General features: G+C 40.9%; 1 protein-coding gene across 4 annotated transcripts in view; it reads right to left on the reverse strand.

The window, feature by feature from the left end:
- Positions 1 to 290: 290 nt before the first annotated feature.
- The window catches only part of tbc1d22b (TBC1 domain family member 22B), a 209,028-nt gene continuing 190,424 nt past the window's right edge, over positions 291 to 18,894 (reverse strand). For all 4 annotated transcript variants that reach the window (XM_033042544.1, XM_033042547.1, XM_033042543.1 and 1 more), the window contains 2 exons: positions 8,560 to 8,655; positions 291 to 1,177 (listed from right to left, as the gene is read on the reverse strand). In XM_033042544.1, coding sequence (XP_032898435.1) covers positions 1,049 to 1,177; positions 8,560 to 8,655 — 225 coding nt within the window. In that variant the 3' untranslated portion in view covers positions 291 to 1,048. The remainder of the gene's footprint in view (positions 1,178 to 8,559; positions 8,656 to 18,894) is intronic.

Raw genomic sequence — 18,894 nt, forward strand, 5'->3', positions numbered from 1 at the left:
GTGATTTTATTCTATGTTGGCCATCAACAGGAAAATCTGTCTCTCAGGTCTCATATATTATATATATTTTAAAATATGGATATATATATGGATATATATTTTTGTTGCACAAAAACGTTTTTTTATAGAACTCTGGAATCTATAAATTATTAGCTGTTCAAGAGGAGAAAAAAAGATGTGTTCAGAAGTTCTTTCGCATCATTCACACTTTTCAAAGCAAAAAATATTGCAGTATTTTCTCGACTTTACATAAATAGAATAGGTCAAAAGGCACATAAATGAAAAGGATATACCTGAGAAACATATTTTAATCTTGAATGGCTTAAGTATATTTTGAATTCAACATTATTGGCAATACAGTTGGCTTTTTTTTTCAATATAACAGCATTCATCATAAAGCAGGTCTTTTAAGAAATATAATTTTTTTTTCCAAATTTCCCAAATTCTACATTAAAGTGAAACAATTTGCTTATAAAAATGATAATTAGTAGAAATCAAAATTATTTAAAATGCTTTCACCTCATGAAATCGGCTAGAGTTTACCACAAATAATTGTTGGTAAAGTTAAAATGAAGCTGAAGGTAAATTTATATCCTTAAAAGAATCACAATTAAAAATATTTCAAATTGGATGTCAGCTGTGCTTAAGAATGAGTAAATATTAACTAATCTGCCTTATGCACATTAAGCCCAAGTGCTTAAACTAATTTTCTCAGGATAAGCTCACAGTAGTTCAAATTAAGGACATATACATGATAATATTGTACAGAAACACATTATAATGCCTTTTAAATCCTTTGCAATTAAGAACTATGTATAACCTAGTATCAAAGATTTAGCAAGGCATCATTAAGAGCACACTGAAGTAAGATCTCAGTCTTGCTCCGACTTAGTATATTACAACAGTAGCTTAAGAAAAGCTTCAAGTAAATAGAAATTACTTTCACAGTAGTTGAAAGTTTTGCCGTCTTAGTCAACAATGCTTCTGTGATCTTGAATTGAATGACCGCAAGGAGTTTCAATCACTTCTCAATGTTTCTGCCAACCACTTATCGTCTATAGTGATTAGGAGCATCTGCAAACATATACTTAAGTCTGTACGCTTCTGCTAAGAGTAGACCAACTTCTTCATTACCCCAGTGGATTGTTGGTAGATTCTGCAACAACATCAGTAGACCCTTCAAATGAAGAAAACAAATTTCAGCTTGAAATGGGCAAAATCAAGACAAATGCAAAGATCGACACAAAAGTGCTGGGGTAAGTCAGCGGGTCAGGCAGCATCAGTGGAGAATATGGACAGGTGATTTTTCAGGTTGGGATCCTACTTCAGACTGAAGAATGTTTTTTTAGCAAGAGAGTGGTGAATCTGTGGAATTAATTGCCGCAGACAGCTGTGGAGGCCAAGTTATTGGGTACTTTTAAAGCGGAAATTGATAGATTCTTGATTAGTAAGGGGTTCAAAGGTTACAGGAAGGTAGACATATGGGCCGAATGGCCTAATTCTGCTCCTATGTCTTCTGGTCTTATAAAGGGGAATAGACCAGAATGCTAACTGTTCAGCACTCTGGGTGAACAGGTCGAGCCCAAGAGCCTGTTTCCATTCTGTACAGCTCTATGACTCTATACAGACAATTGTCACTTAAGCTTCTCTGCGTATTTTTATGCATTCATTTCAAATATTTTTAATTAGGGATCATTGAGTCTCCATGAAAAATTATGGAAAATTAGTACACGAAACTCACCATGCAAAACCATGGCAAATTAGTACCATCTAATTAGAATCCACAGCAGTTCAATTATTCCATTTAGAAATTGCTAATTACTTAAGAGGTATATTTCAACAGTGCCATTCAGAATTAGCATCTACTGAGGTGTTAAATAAATGTAAATTCATCATGAATATATTATATAATCGATTTATACCTTGCCTTTTGAGTTATGGAGCTAAACCTTTTTCAGATTATTAGAAGTCTTGCCTATTCTCGCCAGCACCCAGGTGTAGTATGAGCTAGGCCAGACTCAAAGCAAATTCTAGTGGTCCTTGATTCACAATGGCTGGGATTTTCTAGCCAATGGTCAAACTTTGCGTGAATAGCTGACCGCGATTCTCGGGTATCTGCAGTGGTATAAGAATTCCAAAATCGCTCACAGGTGGTGCAGGGGCAGCATCAGCGGCGCAACAGTCGACCTGCTGCCTTAGAGCGTCAGAGACCCAGGTTCAATCCTGACTAGGGCTGCTGTCTGTATGGAGTTTATATGCTTTTATATGCGTTTTCTCCGGATGTTCTGGTTTCCTCCCAAATTCCACAATCGTGCAGTTTTCAGGTTAATTGACTTCTGTAAATTGTCCTCAGCATATAGGATAGAACTGGTGTACGCGGATCATTGGTTGGTGCAGATTTGGTGGACTGAAGAGCCCGATCCATGCTGTATCTCTAAACTAAACAAAAAAAAACTGCATGTCTGCCACATAAAAGATCAGAATAATCTGATGTTTACCCAGTCCAGTAGATAGCCCTCAGCATTGGTGTTTAGGTTAATAATGGAATGTTTTCAAAGAAGTGATCCAAGTACTTTAGAACTGAACAGTAGAAATGTTTGCATAAATTAATTAATTTTTATCGTTGGGAATTTTTAAGGCAGACCTTGACAGATACTTGATTAGTAAGGGTGTCAAGGGTTATGGGGAGAAGGCAGGGGAATGGGGTAGAGAGGGAAAGATAGATCATCCATGATTGAATGGCGTAATAGACTCGATGGGCCAAATGGCCTACTACGACTTACGAACATGAAATAAAAAATAATATTCTGCTTTTTTAAGTCCCTTCTCGAAATTCTATTTTTGTTTTTTTTCTCCACGATTATATTTCCTGTGTTGACTGTTGTTCTGCATGTTAAACGTACGTACATTAAGTCTATTGTACCAGGGTCAATAGAAACAGAGATTTTCAGTCTCTCCCCATCATGTCACATCAAATAATTTGTAGTTTATTCCTACTTCTCAACTCTTAGTCCACAGCCATGCAAGTTACAGCTCTTCAAATGTTCATATGTACACTTTGCACATTTTTGAAGGTTGTGATCAGTGTTCATTAGGAGGAGAAAACAATGTAATAATTAAAAAAATTATCCACCATTTTAGGTATTTGGAAATGAAAACAATACAACCCATGAGGCACTCAATATATTACAAATAAAAATAACTAAAAATGAGGTGAGGAGAGCGATTATATTTCAGGGCTCAGCGATAGAACGGAACACTTTGACTATCAATATAGCGAGGGATGGGAGATTGCAACCTTCACGTGGTCCGCCTTGTTTCAACTAATGCAATCAACCTGGTGTGCACAATCAAATAAGATCAAATAGAACAAGTTGTACTACAACTTTAGGTTGTGCACGTCATAGGCAAGAAGAATAGAGAGCAAAATAATTAGTCACATGGCACAGAACTAAGCCCTTTGGCTCAACATGCCCATGCTGACCAAGGTGCCCCAACTAAGCTAGTCGCATTTGTCTGTGTTTGGTCCAGATCCCTCAAAACCTTCCCTATCCATGTCCCTGTCAAAGTGTCATTTAAATGTCATTATAGTACCTGCCTCAACGATCACTTCTGGCAGCTCGTTCCATATACCCACCACACTCTTTTTCACTCTCACAGATGGTGAGCTGCCAGAGGAGGTAGTTGAAGCAGGGCTATAACAGCACTTGGACAGGTACATGGATAGAAACGGTTTAGAGGATAAGGGGAAAATACAGTCACATGTGACTAGCTTCGCTGGGGCATCTTGGTTGGCATGGACAAGATGGGCCGAAGTGCTTGCTTCCATGCTGTATAACTCTATGATTCTAAATAGGAACAAGTAAGCTCATCACATCAACTTCTCACAGTTGCATTGCTTGACAAAAGAAGTCAACAGAACCCAGTCGACAAACACTTTAATTCCCCTTCCCATTCCCACACTGACCTTTCTCTCCCAGGCTTCCTATTTTGTCAGAGGGAGGCCAAACACAAATTGGAGGAAAAACACCTCATGTTTTGCTTGGGTAGCTTTCAACCCAGTGATAATTGATTTATCTATCTTCAAGTAACACTTGCATCCCCTCTCTCTCCATTCCTCCCCCACCCGTCAGATCAGCTTTAAAATCGTCTTGCTGAGTCTCAACGTCTGATTTTGTTCTCACCTAGCACACAGCCTGTTTCCTTTATCATCGATTTTTTCCCATATCTTTCATCTATTTGTTCTATATCTCTCTACATCACCGTCTATATATCTTGTTTCCCTTTCCCCTGACTCTCAGTCTGAAGAAGGGTCTTGACCCAAAACGTCGCCTTTTCCTGTTCTCCAGAGATGCTGTCTCACCCGCTGAGTTACTCCAGCTTTTTGTGTATTTTCAGCACAAACCATGCTCCTCAAGTCCAAAGTGCCCTTGTAAAACATTTGCAATTTGAGTAATTGTTTATTGTTACATTCAGGGACCCAGGCAAGATGAGATTAATTTCCGAGTGTGACTTTTGAATCTAACTGGACATATCGAAAACATCAGGGAGAATGTTCGATTAATTTTCTTTCATTAAAAGGAACTCCTGTTGAGAACACATTCATTTTTCTCCGACAACGGGCCCTCTTGAGATTATTCTGGCTTTTCTTATGGAAATCTTCCATTGGGAATGGTTTCAGTTGTTCGGTTCAGAAGTGGTTTACTAATTTAATCAGTTTCCCTTTGTGAGATTTTGTAATGAATTTATTGTCAGTCTATTGTCAGTTAATGCTTGCGATCCCTGTTTTAGTTATCCTTTTCTCATTAATGGTAAAGGTACTATCATGTAATTTGGAACATTTGAACAAACATAATCAACGTTCAATTCCAATATTCCATTATATAACATTTCTGATTTTAATTAACAAATTTCATTTGGTGGTTTAAAATAGCAATGTGGAAATATTTGTAATTTAAAAAAAAATTCATGTACAAGCCATAATCTTTCATTTGTTTCACTAGTTTAATAGCAGGAATAGATGAGTGACTATTACCTTCCACAGAGATCACAATGGTAGTATTGGTTTGTGTGAAATGGTCAATTACCAGTGTTGGTTGATTGATTTTGTTTCGATTGATTGAATGAAACAGACCCTTCGGCCCACTGAGTCCACGCTGACCATCTTGTTACCCTGTTCACAATAGTTCTATGTTATCCCACTTTTGCATCCACCAGGGGCAATTTACAGAGGCCAATTGTCCTACAAACCTGCTCGTCTTTGGGATGTTTGCGGAGGAAACACACGGGGGTCACAGGAAGCACGAACAAACTCCACACAGACAGCACCTGAGGTCAGGATCGAGTCTGGATCCCTGGCACTGTGAGGCAGCAGCTCTACTAGCTACACCACTGTGCCACCCTATATATAATAGTGACTTTATTGGAAGGATTCTAGGTTTAATATTTTTAAGAAGGAACTGCAGATGCTGGAAAATCGAAGGTAGACAAAAATGCTGGAGAAACTGAGTGGGTGAGGCAGCATCTATGGAGCGAAGGAAATAAGCAACGTTTCGGGCCGAAACCCTTCTTCAGTTTAAACAGATTTAATATCTGTTTCTATACACAGATGTCTGCATCTGCACAATTCAAACAGAGATATATGGGTAACATTACAAGGCATGATCTTATACTGATCAATGAGTTGTCCAAGCTTGCTGGTTAGTTGTTCTTGAACCCTGCTCCTATTGAAGGTCTCTTTGGCAGATCGTCATGCAAGGGGTCCCAGCTGATTGGAATGGCCATTCTGATCAATACCAGTAGACTTTAATCAGTAGTTTTAGTTTAGTTTAGAAATACAGTGCGTAAACAGCCCCTACGTCCGACCGAGTCCACGCTGACCAGCGAGCACCCCTTACACCCAGCACTATTCTACACAATAAACAAAATGTACAATTTTTACCAAAGACAAATTAACCTGCAAACCTGTATGTCATTTGAGTGTGAGAGGAAACCAGAGCACCTCGGGAAAACCCATGCGGGCACGGGGAGAACGTACAGACAGCACCCATTCCTTTAATTTACCAAACTCTTTCCGGCAAAATTACAAGAGTTAAATTGTCACTGTTTACCAACCAACCACAGCGAAAATTTAATTTGTGGTATTGGAAAGTTGTTAAAATATAAGTTTCTGGGATTTAGTGTTCTATCGGGATAGTTATTTTTGACAGGAAATTCAACAATGCATGACTACTATATTGACTAGTATGGGATTACGTTTAAATGATATGACAATATGTTAAATTGTTTGAGATACAATAGCAATACATGCTTGTAAAAGCCCTGACAATGTTCTCACAAAGTCGATTTGGAGTTTTCTATTAAATGGAATCAATAATTGACACGAATGTCATGGCTCGGACTGCAAACAGAATGAAAAAACATTTTACATTTTCAGCAGCAGTGGAGAAAGGTTTTCCAGGTAGACAGGGAAAGGGTGCAAGTAGCAAATAAAGTAAATTTCACAAGTCAAGCCCTAAGGACTTGGTCAGTGTACCAGGTGGTCAATTGTGCTCACCCTGCTATAGGAAGAATGTTGTTAAGCTGGAAAGAGAGTAGAGATAATTCATGAGGAAGTTACCAGGATTTTCGAGCCTGCGTTATGGGAAGAGGTTGGGCCGAGTTGGATTTTATCCCTTGGAGCGCAAGAGGATAAGGGGAGGATAAGAGGTGAATCAAAAACAAGAGAACATATGTGTAAGGTAAGGGGGTAAGATTTTATAGCTGCCCAAGGGGCAACTTTTTCATTTATTTTAAATAAATAAGGGAAATTGATAGGGTGAATGCAAGGGTAGGGGAATCAAAAACAAGAAGATATATGTTTAAGGTGAGAGGAGCAAAATTTAACAGGAATTTGAGGGGCAACCTTTTCACTCAGAAGGTGATGGGTGTACGAAACGAACTGCCAGAGGAGATAGTTGAGGCAGGTACTATAACAGCATTGAAAAGGCACTTAGGCAGGTACATGGAATATAAAAAGTTTAGTGGGATACAGTCTAAACGCGGGCAACTGGGACTAGTTTAAATGGAGTAACTCGGCTGGCATGGATGGATTGGGTCAATGAGCCCGTTTCTGTGCTGTATGACTCCATGTTCCTATTTAAACATCCTTTTTGTGATCCGCAATCTACATAATAATAAAAGGCTGAGATAGAGTGAATGTGGAGAGGATATTTCCAGTAGAACTCATTGCCATAGATGGCGGTGGAGGCCAAGTCATTGGGTATTTTTACAGCAGATTGACAAATTCCTGATTAGTAAGGGTGTCAAAAGATACGTGGGGAAGGCAGGAGAATGGGGTTGAGAGGGAATAATAGATCAGCTATGGGCTGAATGGTCTAAATCTGCCTGCTATGTGTTGACATCTGATCTTATGAAACTTCATATGACATCTATAAATCTTTGGTTTTGTTTGTGATGCCTTAAATTATTGACCACCTATAATTAAAGTAGAACTTACTGCAAATATATACGTTTTTATTTATCATGAAACTTTGCTTAAAAGTGTTTTTACTCATAAACGTCAATCAATGGTGCATGCAGTGAGATTTACCTTCGGAGATTTGTTATGTCGTAACTCATTTATGGCAGGTGTGTGTAGATAATAAGAGACACTTGTGTTGATTAATGTTGAATCATTTAATCAACATCCAGGAGCTGCTTTTTTTTAACTCCAACACTTGACAAATAATTTCCAGATAAGTTATTGATGCATGTATTTCAAGGAAATTCACTCTAATATCATTAAAATGGCCAATGTGCTAACCTAATTCAAAGTAGATGTCTGATGATCCGTCAATGTGTCTGAATGGACGGTGGATGCATGAACTTCGAGATTAACAAGAACTGTAACATCATGACGGAGGTGTCATTAATCACAAACTTTGATGGTACTATTGATTAGCAGACACTATATTTTAATTATCATTCACATGGTTGAGTTGGTAGTTGTGAAAAACATCAGACCAAGCTCAGAAAAGACACAAAGTGCTGGAGTGACACAGCGGGTCAGGCAGCGTCCCTGGAGATCATGGGTAGGTGATGTTTCGGGTTGAGACCATTCTCTCTTCAAGGACAATTATTTAGACATACAGTGTGCAAACAGGCCCTTCGGCCTACCAGGTCCATACCGAACAGCGAACACTCCATACACTAACATTATCCTTCACAATAGGGCCAATTTACAATTTACAGAAGCCAATTAACCTACAAACCTGGATCTGTGAGAGTGTGGCAGAAAACTGGAGTACCTGGAGAAAACCCACATGGTCACATGGAGTACAAACTTCACACAGACCTATTGACAGTCAATAAATAGACGTGTATAGGTAATTTAAGATTATTCCATATACAGTGATTTAAAGAAAGATCCCGGCCTGAAATGTTGTCTATCCATGTTCTCCAGAAATGTTGCCTGACCTGCTTAATAATCCAGCACCTTGTGCCTTTTTTGTAAACAGGCATCTGCAGTTCCTTGTGTTTACATATATAGTGGTGCTTAAACAGGCTTTAATTACTTACTTGAAAGTCATCTTCATCCAAAATTTCTTTTCTCCATTTGATGAGGAAAGCAGCACACACATACAGGTGGAAATGGGAGAATCCCTCTGGCTCAGACTGCAAAAGAATATCAAATGAAGTTACTTCAGAGACAAGAGTGCCCAGTGGTATAAATCATTACATTTCCAATCTATTGTGGGAGCCCAGTGAGCACAATAATAAAACACTACCCCAATTTATCAAACGAGCATGTGGCGGACACTTGATATTACTCAATATGGAACAGAAATGCTTAAAAGGAATTTTAGAATGGTTTATGGCTCAGGAACAGCTTTCCCTCTGTTATCAGGCTGAACGATCCTTTCATAAGCTCGACTACTGTCCGATTCACCTCTACCCCATTGCAGACATTAGAATTTGTCCAAGGAACGGGTGCTCTACAATGCTGAGAACTGTATCTTTTTTTGTTGTCTTTTTGCACTATTATTGTTTTGTTTGTTGTGTGTGTGTGTGTGTGTGTGTGTGTGTGTGTGTGTGTGTGTGTGTGTGTGTGTGTGTGTGTGTGTGTGTGTGTGTGTGTGTGTGTGTGTGTGTGTGTGTGTAAATATATGTATATGTATTAAAAATGTTTTCATTTATTGTATTATTCACAGAGTACTATGTTACATATTCTGTTGTGCTGATGCAGGTAAGAATTTCATTGTTCGATTTGGCACATGGGACAATAAAACACTCTTGACCCCTTTTTCTCTACCTATTGTACTTGAGTTTGACGATTATATTTATGTATACTATTATCTGATTGGTTACTCGATTGGTTATGTATAGTATTACCCGAGCAGAGTCAGGGGATAAGGGGAGAAGGCAAGAACGGGGTACTGATTGGGGATGATCAGCCATGATCACATTGAATGGCGGTGCTGGCTCGAAGGGCCGAATGGCCTACTCCTGCATCTATTGTTTATTGGTTTGGATATCATGCAAAACAAATCTTATCACTTTTCCTCGGTACACGTGACAATAATAATCCTAAACAAATAAAAAATTAAGCTCTGGAGATAATGTTCTTGGACTTGACTAATTGATATTGTTAAAAGACAATTCATACTAATGCTTGACAATTATGCAATTATTAATTGAATGCTCCTTTCCATATTACACTTTGTTTGGGCGTAGCGGTAGAGCTACTGCCTTACAGCGCCAGAGACCCGGGTTCGATCCCAACTACGGGTGCTTGTCTGTACGGAGTTTTTTTGTTCTTCCCATGACCTGCATGGATTTTCTCCGAGATCTTCAGTTTCCTCCTACACTTGAAAGATGTACAGGTTTGTAGGTTAATTGGCGATATAAATGTATAAATGTAAAACTGTCCATAATATATCCAAGGTAGTGTTAATATGCGGGGATCGTTGATCGGTGCGGACTCAGTGGGCCGAATGGCCTGTTTCCATGCTTTATTTCTAAACTAAGCTAAACTAATGCAGCCTTGGTTGAAGATAATCCTACTGAATTGTTCTGTTTGCTTAGAAGGTTTATCCACATTGGGAGTTAAGATCCCTGAAAGTGACATCACAGGTTGGAAAGTGTTGGAGGGGGCGGATGGTGGGAGGAAGAAAAACAAAACTGAGAGGAAAGGAAAGGAAAGAGAGTGAGAAGCCATGAAAGAGAGAGTGAGGGAGGAATGGAAGCAAGAGTGTGAGAGGAAAGGAGAGAAAGGAAAGGAGTGTGAGAGAAAAGGAGAGAGTGAGAAGAAAGGAAAGAGACAGAGTGCGACAGTGTGAGTGTTAGAAGCGGCACAGTGAAGCAGTGGTAGAGTTGCTGCTCACAGCGCCAGAGACCCAGGTTCCATCCTGACAACGGATGCTGCCTGCACGGAGTTTGTACGTTCTCACTATGACCGCGTGGGTTTTCTCCGGGTGCCCCAGTTTCCTCCTGCATTCCGAAGACGTGCAGGTTTGTAGGCTAATTGGCTTCTGTAAATTGCCCAGAGGACTAGTGTGCGAGTGATCGCTATTGACACAGACTCAGTGGGCCCAAGGGCCTGTTTCCAGACTGGATCTCTAAACTAAACTAAGGAAAAGAAAGGGAGAGCGTGAGAGAAAAGAAAAGAGAGGGGAGGAAAGAGGGCGAGAGGAAGGGAAAGAGAGAGTGGGAGGAGTGTAAAGAAGGGGCAGAGACAGACAATGACCAGGTTAAGCTGAAACTCACAGCTGGGTTACAATATCGTCGAATGCATGCTCCCCAGAGTTTTCGATAGCATGCAGCGGTTCAATAATATACCACTTATTGTCAAGTGAAGCTAGAGCAGAAATATACTGCAGTTCTTTGGTGGGAAATTAAAGCAGAAATCTTCATGAAGCATATTAATATGAATTAGTAATTTCATTTTACTTCAAAGATAAATTTAATGAGCGCTGAGCCTTTGTGGTTTCTACCCAGAATATTTGTAACTGGGGAAAAAGAACGTTACACAATTCCTGAAAGTGATCATGTACAGAGTACAAACTAACACATTGAAGGTGGTGGCCATCTGAAATCTAAAAGAAAAGCAGATCTGGAGCATCTATGAAGGAACAGAAATTATGAATCTGTCCCTCCCCAGATGCTGTTTGACCCACTGAGTCTGAAGAAGGGTCCTGGACCAAAACATCACCTATCCAGGTACTCCAGAGATGCTGCCTGAACCACTGATCCAGCACTTTGTGTTTTGTTCAAAATTCCAGCATCTGCAGTCTCCAGTGTCTTCACACAGCTTATGTTTCAGGTTGTGAAAAGTTGAAAGTTTATCAGAGACAGAGAAAGACGGTGAAGAAGTATCAGCGTTATGGTGAGAAGGCAGGAGAATTTGGTTGAGAGGGAAAGAGCAGAAGGCCTGATGGGCCGAATGGCTTAATTCTGTTCCTATAACTTATGTAATTAAGTAACAAAGAAAATAATTATGCAAGATGAATGGCACTGTTCAAGAAACAATTGTTGAGTTAAGAGCAGTTATAAATCAGAAGAGCTGAATTATTATCAAAGCCACCATCAAAAACAAAACTGGAGTAGTCATTCTAATTTGATATATTGAGCTTTATGAACCACCAAATAAAAAGGTCAGTGGTGTTTCTCAAGTTTCAGATGAGCCTCATTCGAGCAGTTTTGAAAAGAGATGTTCTCAATAGCAAATTGAATGGAGATGTTCTATAAAGGGTGGCACAGTGGTTGAGTTAAGTTGCTAGAGACCCAGGTTCGATCCTGACCACAGGTGCTGTCTGTATTGAGATTGTACGTTCTCCCTGTGACCGTGTGGGTTTTCATCGGGTGCTCCGGTTTCCTCCCACACTCCAAAGATGTACAGGTTTGTAGGTTAATTGGCCTTGGTAAAGATTGTAAATAAACCCTTGTGTGTAGGATTGTGCGAGTGTATGGGGATCGCTGGTCGGAGCATTGGTGGGCCGAAGGGCCTGTTTCCACGCTATATCTCTAAACTAAAACTAAACTAAAGACGATTATCCAATCTACATTTGGCCTTCCTAATACAGAGGAAGTAACATTGTAAGTAGTCAACACAGTATACTGAAGAAGGGTCTCGACCCGAAACGTCACCCATTCCTTCTCTCCAGAGATGCTGCCTGTCCTGCTGAGTTACTCCACCTTTTTGTGTCTATCTACAGTATACTAAAATTGGTTCAACCCTACATGTAAGTAGCAAGTTACCGAATCATTGATAGATATAGCACGGAAACAGGCTCTTCGGCCCACCAAGTCCACGCCGACAATCGATCACCTGTTCACACCTGTTGTACATAATCCTACTTTCTCATCCACTCCCAGCACACTAAGGGCAATTTATAGAGGCAAATTAACCTACAAACCTTCACGTCTATGGGATTTAGTTTAGTTTAGAGATGCAGTGCGGAAACAGGCTCTTCGGCCCACCGGGTCCGCGCCGACCAGCGATCCCGGCACATTAATACAATCCTACACCCATTAGGGACAATTTTTAAATTTACCAAGCCAATTAACCTACAAACCTGTACGTCTTTAGAGTGTGGGAGGAAACCGAAGATCTCAGAGAAAACCCACGCAGGTCACGGGGAAAACGTTCAAACTCTGTACAGATAGCACCCGTATTCGGGAGAATATCCGGGTCCCCGGCGCTGCATTCGCTGTAAGGCAGCAACTCTACCGCTGCGCCACCATGACCGCCCGATGTGGGAGGAAACCGAAGCATCCGGAGGCAACCCATGCAGTATGTGACAGGACATGCAAACTCCACACAGCAGCACTCGAGGTCAGGATTGAACCAGAGTCTCTGGTGCCGTGAGGCAGCTAGCTTCTCTACCAGCTGCGCCACTGTGCCACCCAGTAAATATTTTGGTAAAACTTAGAAATTATACGGCAAGAGAACTACTGTGAATGGGTGACGCAGCCGCAGGTCCGGTGGACTGTCGGGACATCGGGAGCTCGCAGGTCCGGGGGGAGAGACCGCTTCCTGGAGCTCCCGCAACGCGACTTCTCCAGCCCGTGTCGCGGGGTTGGAACGACCCGGAGCGGGGCCGTACATCGCCCGGCACGGCTTCATGGCCGTGGGACATTCCAGCGCCCGCCGGGGGCTCCAACTTCGTGACTTTTAGGCCGGGAGCAGGGCCGTAAATCGCCCGGCACGGCCTAAAATGGCCGTGGGACTTATCATCGCCCGCCTGGGGCTTGGACATCGGGAGAGAAATGGAGAACAGGGGAGAGAAAAGACTTTGCCTTCCATCACAGTGGGTTCACTGTGATGGATGTTTGTGTGAATTAAATTGTGTGTATGTCTGTAAGAAATTGTCTTTGTTTGTATGGCTGTGGAAACGGAATTTCGTTTGAGCCTCACTGAGGCTCAAATGACAATAAATGGTATTGTATTGTATTGTATTGATCGATGGTTGGTGTGGACTCGGTGGGCCAAAGGACCTGTTTCCATGCTGTATCTCTAAACTAAACTAAACATACAGGACTCAATGGAACCAAATGTCCAGAGGGCAATTCAATTGGCAGCTAATACTCCTGAATGTGCGTAGAACTAGCAACCAAAAATAAATTTATTCTCCAGACATCAGGCCAATGAAACACTGGTTATTAACCGTCTCATTTGTCAGATCATAACTCGTCAAAGGTACAAGGCTAAATAGCCATACATTTAACAGGAGGCATTTTGAATCGCAAAACAAAATCGATCCAATGTTACAACTTGACCTGTCTTCACCACAAACTACACTTTTGTTTAACCACCTGGAACTAACAAGTGAACATTAATCAAACTAATAGACGGATTTGACAACAAAATCACATTCCTGAGTTTACAATTTTAAAACACAATGTCTAAAGAAAACTCAATGGATTAAAATGTCTTGAAAAAGATCCTAAAAGTTACTGTTAAACAAAGAACATAGAACAGTACAGCATGAAAATAGTGCCAAGATAGACACAAAATGCTGGAGTAGCTCACCGGGTCAGGCAACATCTCTGAGTTACTCCAGCATTTTGGGTCTATCTTTGCAATAAAACATATGCTGAAGTTTCCTCCTACACAAGAATTGGCCCTTAAGTCCACAATGTCTACACCAAACAAGCCTGGACCATCTCTTATCCACCTGCGCATAATCTATCTGTCCATATCCAAGTGCCTATCAAAATACCACTTAAATGCCACTATCATATCTGCCTTAATCATCACCCCTGGCAGAGCGTTCCAGCCACCCTCTATGTTAAAATGTTGTCCCATGCATCTCCTTTAAACTTTGCCCCTCACTTTAAACCTATGCACAATGGGCAGATCAAACCCACAGCTGCCTTTTGCCCAGTCAAATATAGAGTGTTTAAGTACAAAAAAGAAACTAGTCTTTACATTTGATTTCTGTATGGTAGATACAAGCTGGGAACTGTTTAACCTCAACAAAAACACTGCATGATAACAGAGAGGACTGGAGAAGGTGAATCATTCCTCCCACAAAAATCACAGCATCTGCAGGCTCTCAGGTGCTTTTTATTTATTTTTGTGTGATGTGCACAGCAGAATGCACAATGCTCTGACTCTAAGCTATGAAACCAGTCACGATTAGAAAGGCCAGGATTATATTTGATTGGATTGCTTCTATTTTGGTAACTAGTCTAAAAACTCAGAACTAAACCTGAATACATTTTGCAATCACAGGTTTCTAAGGGAGTTGTAGAATAAAGCATACATACATCACAAATTAGAGAGTTGTAGATGCAGCCCAGTTCATCACACAGACTACCCACCATTGACTCCATTTACACTTCACGCTACCTCGGAAAAGCTGCCAACATAATCAAAGACATGTTCCACCCCAGTCATTCCTTCTTCTCCCTGCTCCCATTTTGCAGATTGTACAAAAGCTTGAAAACGCGCACCACCAGACTCAGGAACAGCTTCTTCCCCTCTGTTATCAGGCTTACAGGGTGGCAGAGTGGTGGAGTTGCTACCTCAGCGCCAGAGACTCTGGTTCGATCTTGACCACGGGTGCTGTCTGTGCGGAGTTTGTACATTCTCCCTGTAACAGCGTGGGTTTTCCCCGGGTGCATCGGTTTCGTCCCACATTCCAAAGACGTGAAGGTTTGGATTGGCTTCTGTAAATTGCCCCTAGTGGATAGCGTAGGAATAGTGTATGGGTGATCAATGGTCGGAGTGGATTTGGTGGGCCAAAGGTTCTGTTTCCACGCTGTATCTCTTAAACTATAACTAAAACATAAGCAGGGGTACTGTCTGATTCACCTCTACCCCATATCTAGGAACAAATCCGATCTGGAATGTAAACATAAAACAAACCAATTTGAAAAGGGTTTGTCAAATAATATGCAATCAGAGATGAAGAAGTGGTGGAACAGCAAAAAATAGCACCTGTCTTAGTATTGGTATCATTCAAATACCTAGTCAAAATACAAAGTGCTGGAGGAACTCAGCTGGTCAGGCAGCATCTCTGGAGGAAACAGACAGCAACGTTTTGGATCCGGACCCTCTGATCACAGTAAATGTTTACACTTGCAGTTATGGGTTGCCGAATTGTGTTATTTGATGACAGATAAATGTCAGTTTAGCGATTGATTTTCCACATATTTTTATAATTTATTCTTCAGTGGAGCAGTGTAAAATATTTAAATTGAATAAGGCAGCTAAAATCAGGTTTGTACTTCACCATACGCCACCTAGAACTAAAACAAAATCCCCAATTCAGGTGTTTAAAAGAAATGGTTTTAACATTGTTAAATATTTGGTTTAAGATATTGTTCCACTGAAGTAATCAGTGACCTGTCAAAAAACGAAAAACACATTTCTTTGGTCAGGGACTTAAATTGCTAATCTTTTTCCTTTTCACACCAAAACCTCAATAACCTGCTGAGGTGTACCAGCATTACTGGCGCCATTGTAGATTTCCAGCAGTTCAGGGCTGTACTTTTTGGATTGTTATTAGATTTATAATTACATCCACTGTAATGTCAGATTGTAGGAGGGCACAAAAACATTGAACAAATTAGGTTTAAAAAAAAGTGCTGGAGAACTCAGCGAGTCAGACGGCATCACTGGATAACATGGATAGGCGATATTTTGATGAATGATTGTAGTAGGGGGTGAAAGCTGAAAGAGCTGTGGGGCGGGACAAAGTCAGGTGAATGAGAGGTGGAGGTTAAACACAAAATGCTGGAATAACTCAGCAGGTCAGGCAAGGGCAGCAGCCTGGAGAAAAGGAATAGGTGACGTTTCAGGTTGAGACACAATCTTCACACAGAGTCAGTGGAGAGGGAAATTAGAGGTATGAAAAGGTACAAAGAACAAATTAATCATTTGTGATTCATGTGAATCAATGAAAGGTGGATACAGGTATCCTATCACTTATCCACCTATCACTTGCCTGACTTTATCCCGTCCCACCTTTCTCCTCTCTCCATGTTCTCCAAAGATGCTGACTGACCCTGCTGAGTTACTCCAGCACTTTGTGTCCTTTAAAGTGATAGGTGGAATGTAAGCGAGGGGGCCTTATTTAAAAACGGATGGACAAAGAGCAGAGATGAAAACAAGACAAAAGGCTGCGAGATAAGGACAAGAGATGTGAATTGTGAGCAAATTAGGTCAACTAAACTGTTTTCATGGCACCCACATCAAATAGAATTGGCAAAAAAACTACTGAGGTTGGTTTACTATATGCGTCGGAAGGAACTGCAGATGCTGGTTTATACTGAAGGTACACACAGCATCTTTGGAGAAAAAGGATGAATGAAGTTTCGGGTCGGAACCCTTCTTCATATTGAAAGTAGGGGGTGGGGGAACTGGAGGTAGGAAAAGGCCAGAACATAACATGGCCGACAACAGATGACCAAGGAAGATTGGAACTCATAATTGCCCATTGTTGGCTGGGGAAGAGGTGTTAATGAAGGGACACAGGGATGCGAACAGTGGAACTAGTAGGATGGCTAGGGTGAGGGAGGGAAATGCTGGGGTTACATGAAATTAGAGAAATCAACATTTATACCACTGGGTTGTAAGCAGCCCAAGTAAAATATGAGGTGCTGTTCCTCCAATCTGCATGTGGCCTTGGTGCACTATGGAATTAGACCCGCTCCTCCCATTGTGTCCAAAGGGCTTTCATCTACACTCACTGAATATTGTACAGGCAAAAGATTGCAACATCTCAGATGAGATTTGTTGGAGAGGATTTCTACTCCATCAATGTGTTCATCGGGCATTTCCACTCTTCCCCTCATTTTGTTCAAATTCTTTCCTGAAAACCTAATGCAAGTAAATCTGAAGAATGTTACTGCAATTGCATCTATACCAAGAAGAATTCTTCACCATCTACATATTGCTAACGTCATTGGTCTAATTGCTGAGGATGAATAAGAATTGTGGATCTTATATTAAGGCTTGAGATGAAAAATATCAGGCACTGATGGAAAGGGATTAGCACTGAAAAACAAGCTTTTAATTAACGACTACTCAGTAAGTAATAGAAGTATAAAATAAATGATTGGAAGCGGTGAACACTTAAGTAGTCCAGGCCCCATCAACACACCAAAAACAGAAGATCAATTGTTGAATAAAAACAAGGAGAAAAATGAGAGTCACGACAAAAAAAGTGCTGGAGGAACTCAGCAGGTCAGGCAGCATCTCTGGAGGGAATGACATAGAAAACAGGTGCAGAAGTAGGCCATTCGGCCCTTCGAGCCAGCCCCGCCATTCAATATGATCATGGATGATCATCCAAAATCAGTACCCCGTTCCTGCTTTCTCCCTATACCGCTTGATTCCGTTAGCCCTAAGAGCTTTATCCAGCTCATATGACTCTTCTTTAGACTCCAGACTAGAGTCAGAAGGGTCCCGACCTGTCTAATCCCTCCACAGATGCTGCCTGGCCTGCTGAGTTCCTCTATTATGTTTTTTTGCTTAAGATTCCAGCTACGATTTCTTGTATCCAAATGAGAGCGACCATTACGATCAAATTGACAACATGGAAAGCAAGTATGTAAGTGCTGCTACCAAAATCAGATCACACAAAACTGTTGTGGCATCCATCGTGAAATAAATCATGAAAGATGGACTCAATGTTGTGATATGTTTACAAGCAACCTCAGAATAAAGATTTTGTGTCTGAAATAGAAAATAAATCAACAAGCACTGCAGGCAAGATGCTGAAATAGGAAACACCAGCTCTTAAATCCACCAAGAACTTCCTAGAACTGACATTCATGTTATGGTAATCATTACAGAGAGATGGTGTTATTAGGTGTCTAACCTTAAAACAGACATAGTGCAAAATGCAGACAGAATGCTTAAACTTAGTCTTTTCTGTAGAAAGACTGGATGACTTACATATTAGTTTGTATATTTTATGGATATGCTTTACAATTATGAAATATTATAGCGAGACACTCGTTTGAGAACAAAGTGATCTTTATTGGCAGATACAGAGTCAGACACTCGCGTGCTGAGCGTGAGCACTCAGAGTCCTTGCAGTTGCAGTTGGGCACACCCGTGACTCATGACGTCATCTTTGCGCCAAACGTAGTCACGTGCCCGTTCCAGTTCTACTAACGAGGTTTCGATCTATCACTGGCTTAACCACCAGATGGCGCCACAGTATGGCCTTTTAAAAAGTGTAATTCAATCCCATTCCAGACAGATAGATATTAAGGGCCTATCCCACTTACCCGATTTTTTCTGCGACTGCCGACACCCATCATAGTCGCAAGCAGGTTGCCGAAAATTATCAACATGTTAAAAATCCAGCGGCGACCAGGAAAAGATACAAATCTTTGGGCGACTAGTCATGCCCATACAGGCATCACCCCGTGAGTAGTCTTCCAAACAGTCGTACC

This window comes from Amblyraja radiata, chromosome 24 (genome assembly GCF_010909765.2).
Source record: "Amblyraja radiata isolate CabotCenter1 chromosome 24, sAmbRad1.1.pri, whole genome shotgun sequence".
Taxonomy (NCBI): domain Eukaryota; kingdom Metazoa; phylum Chordata; class Chondrichthyes; order Rajiformes; family Rajidae; genus Amblyraja; species Amblyraja radiata.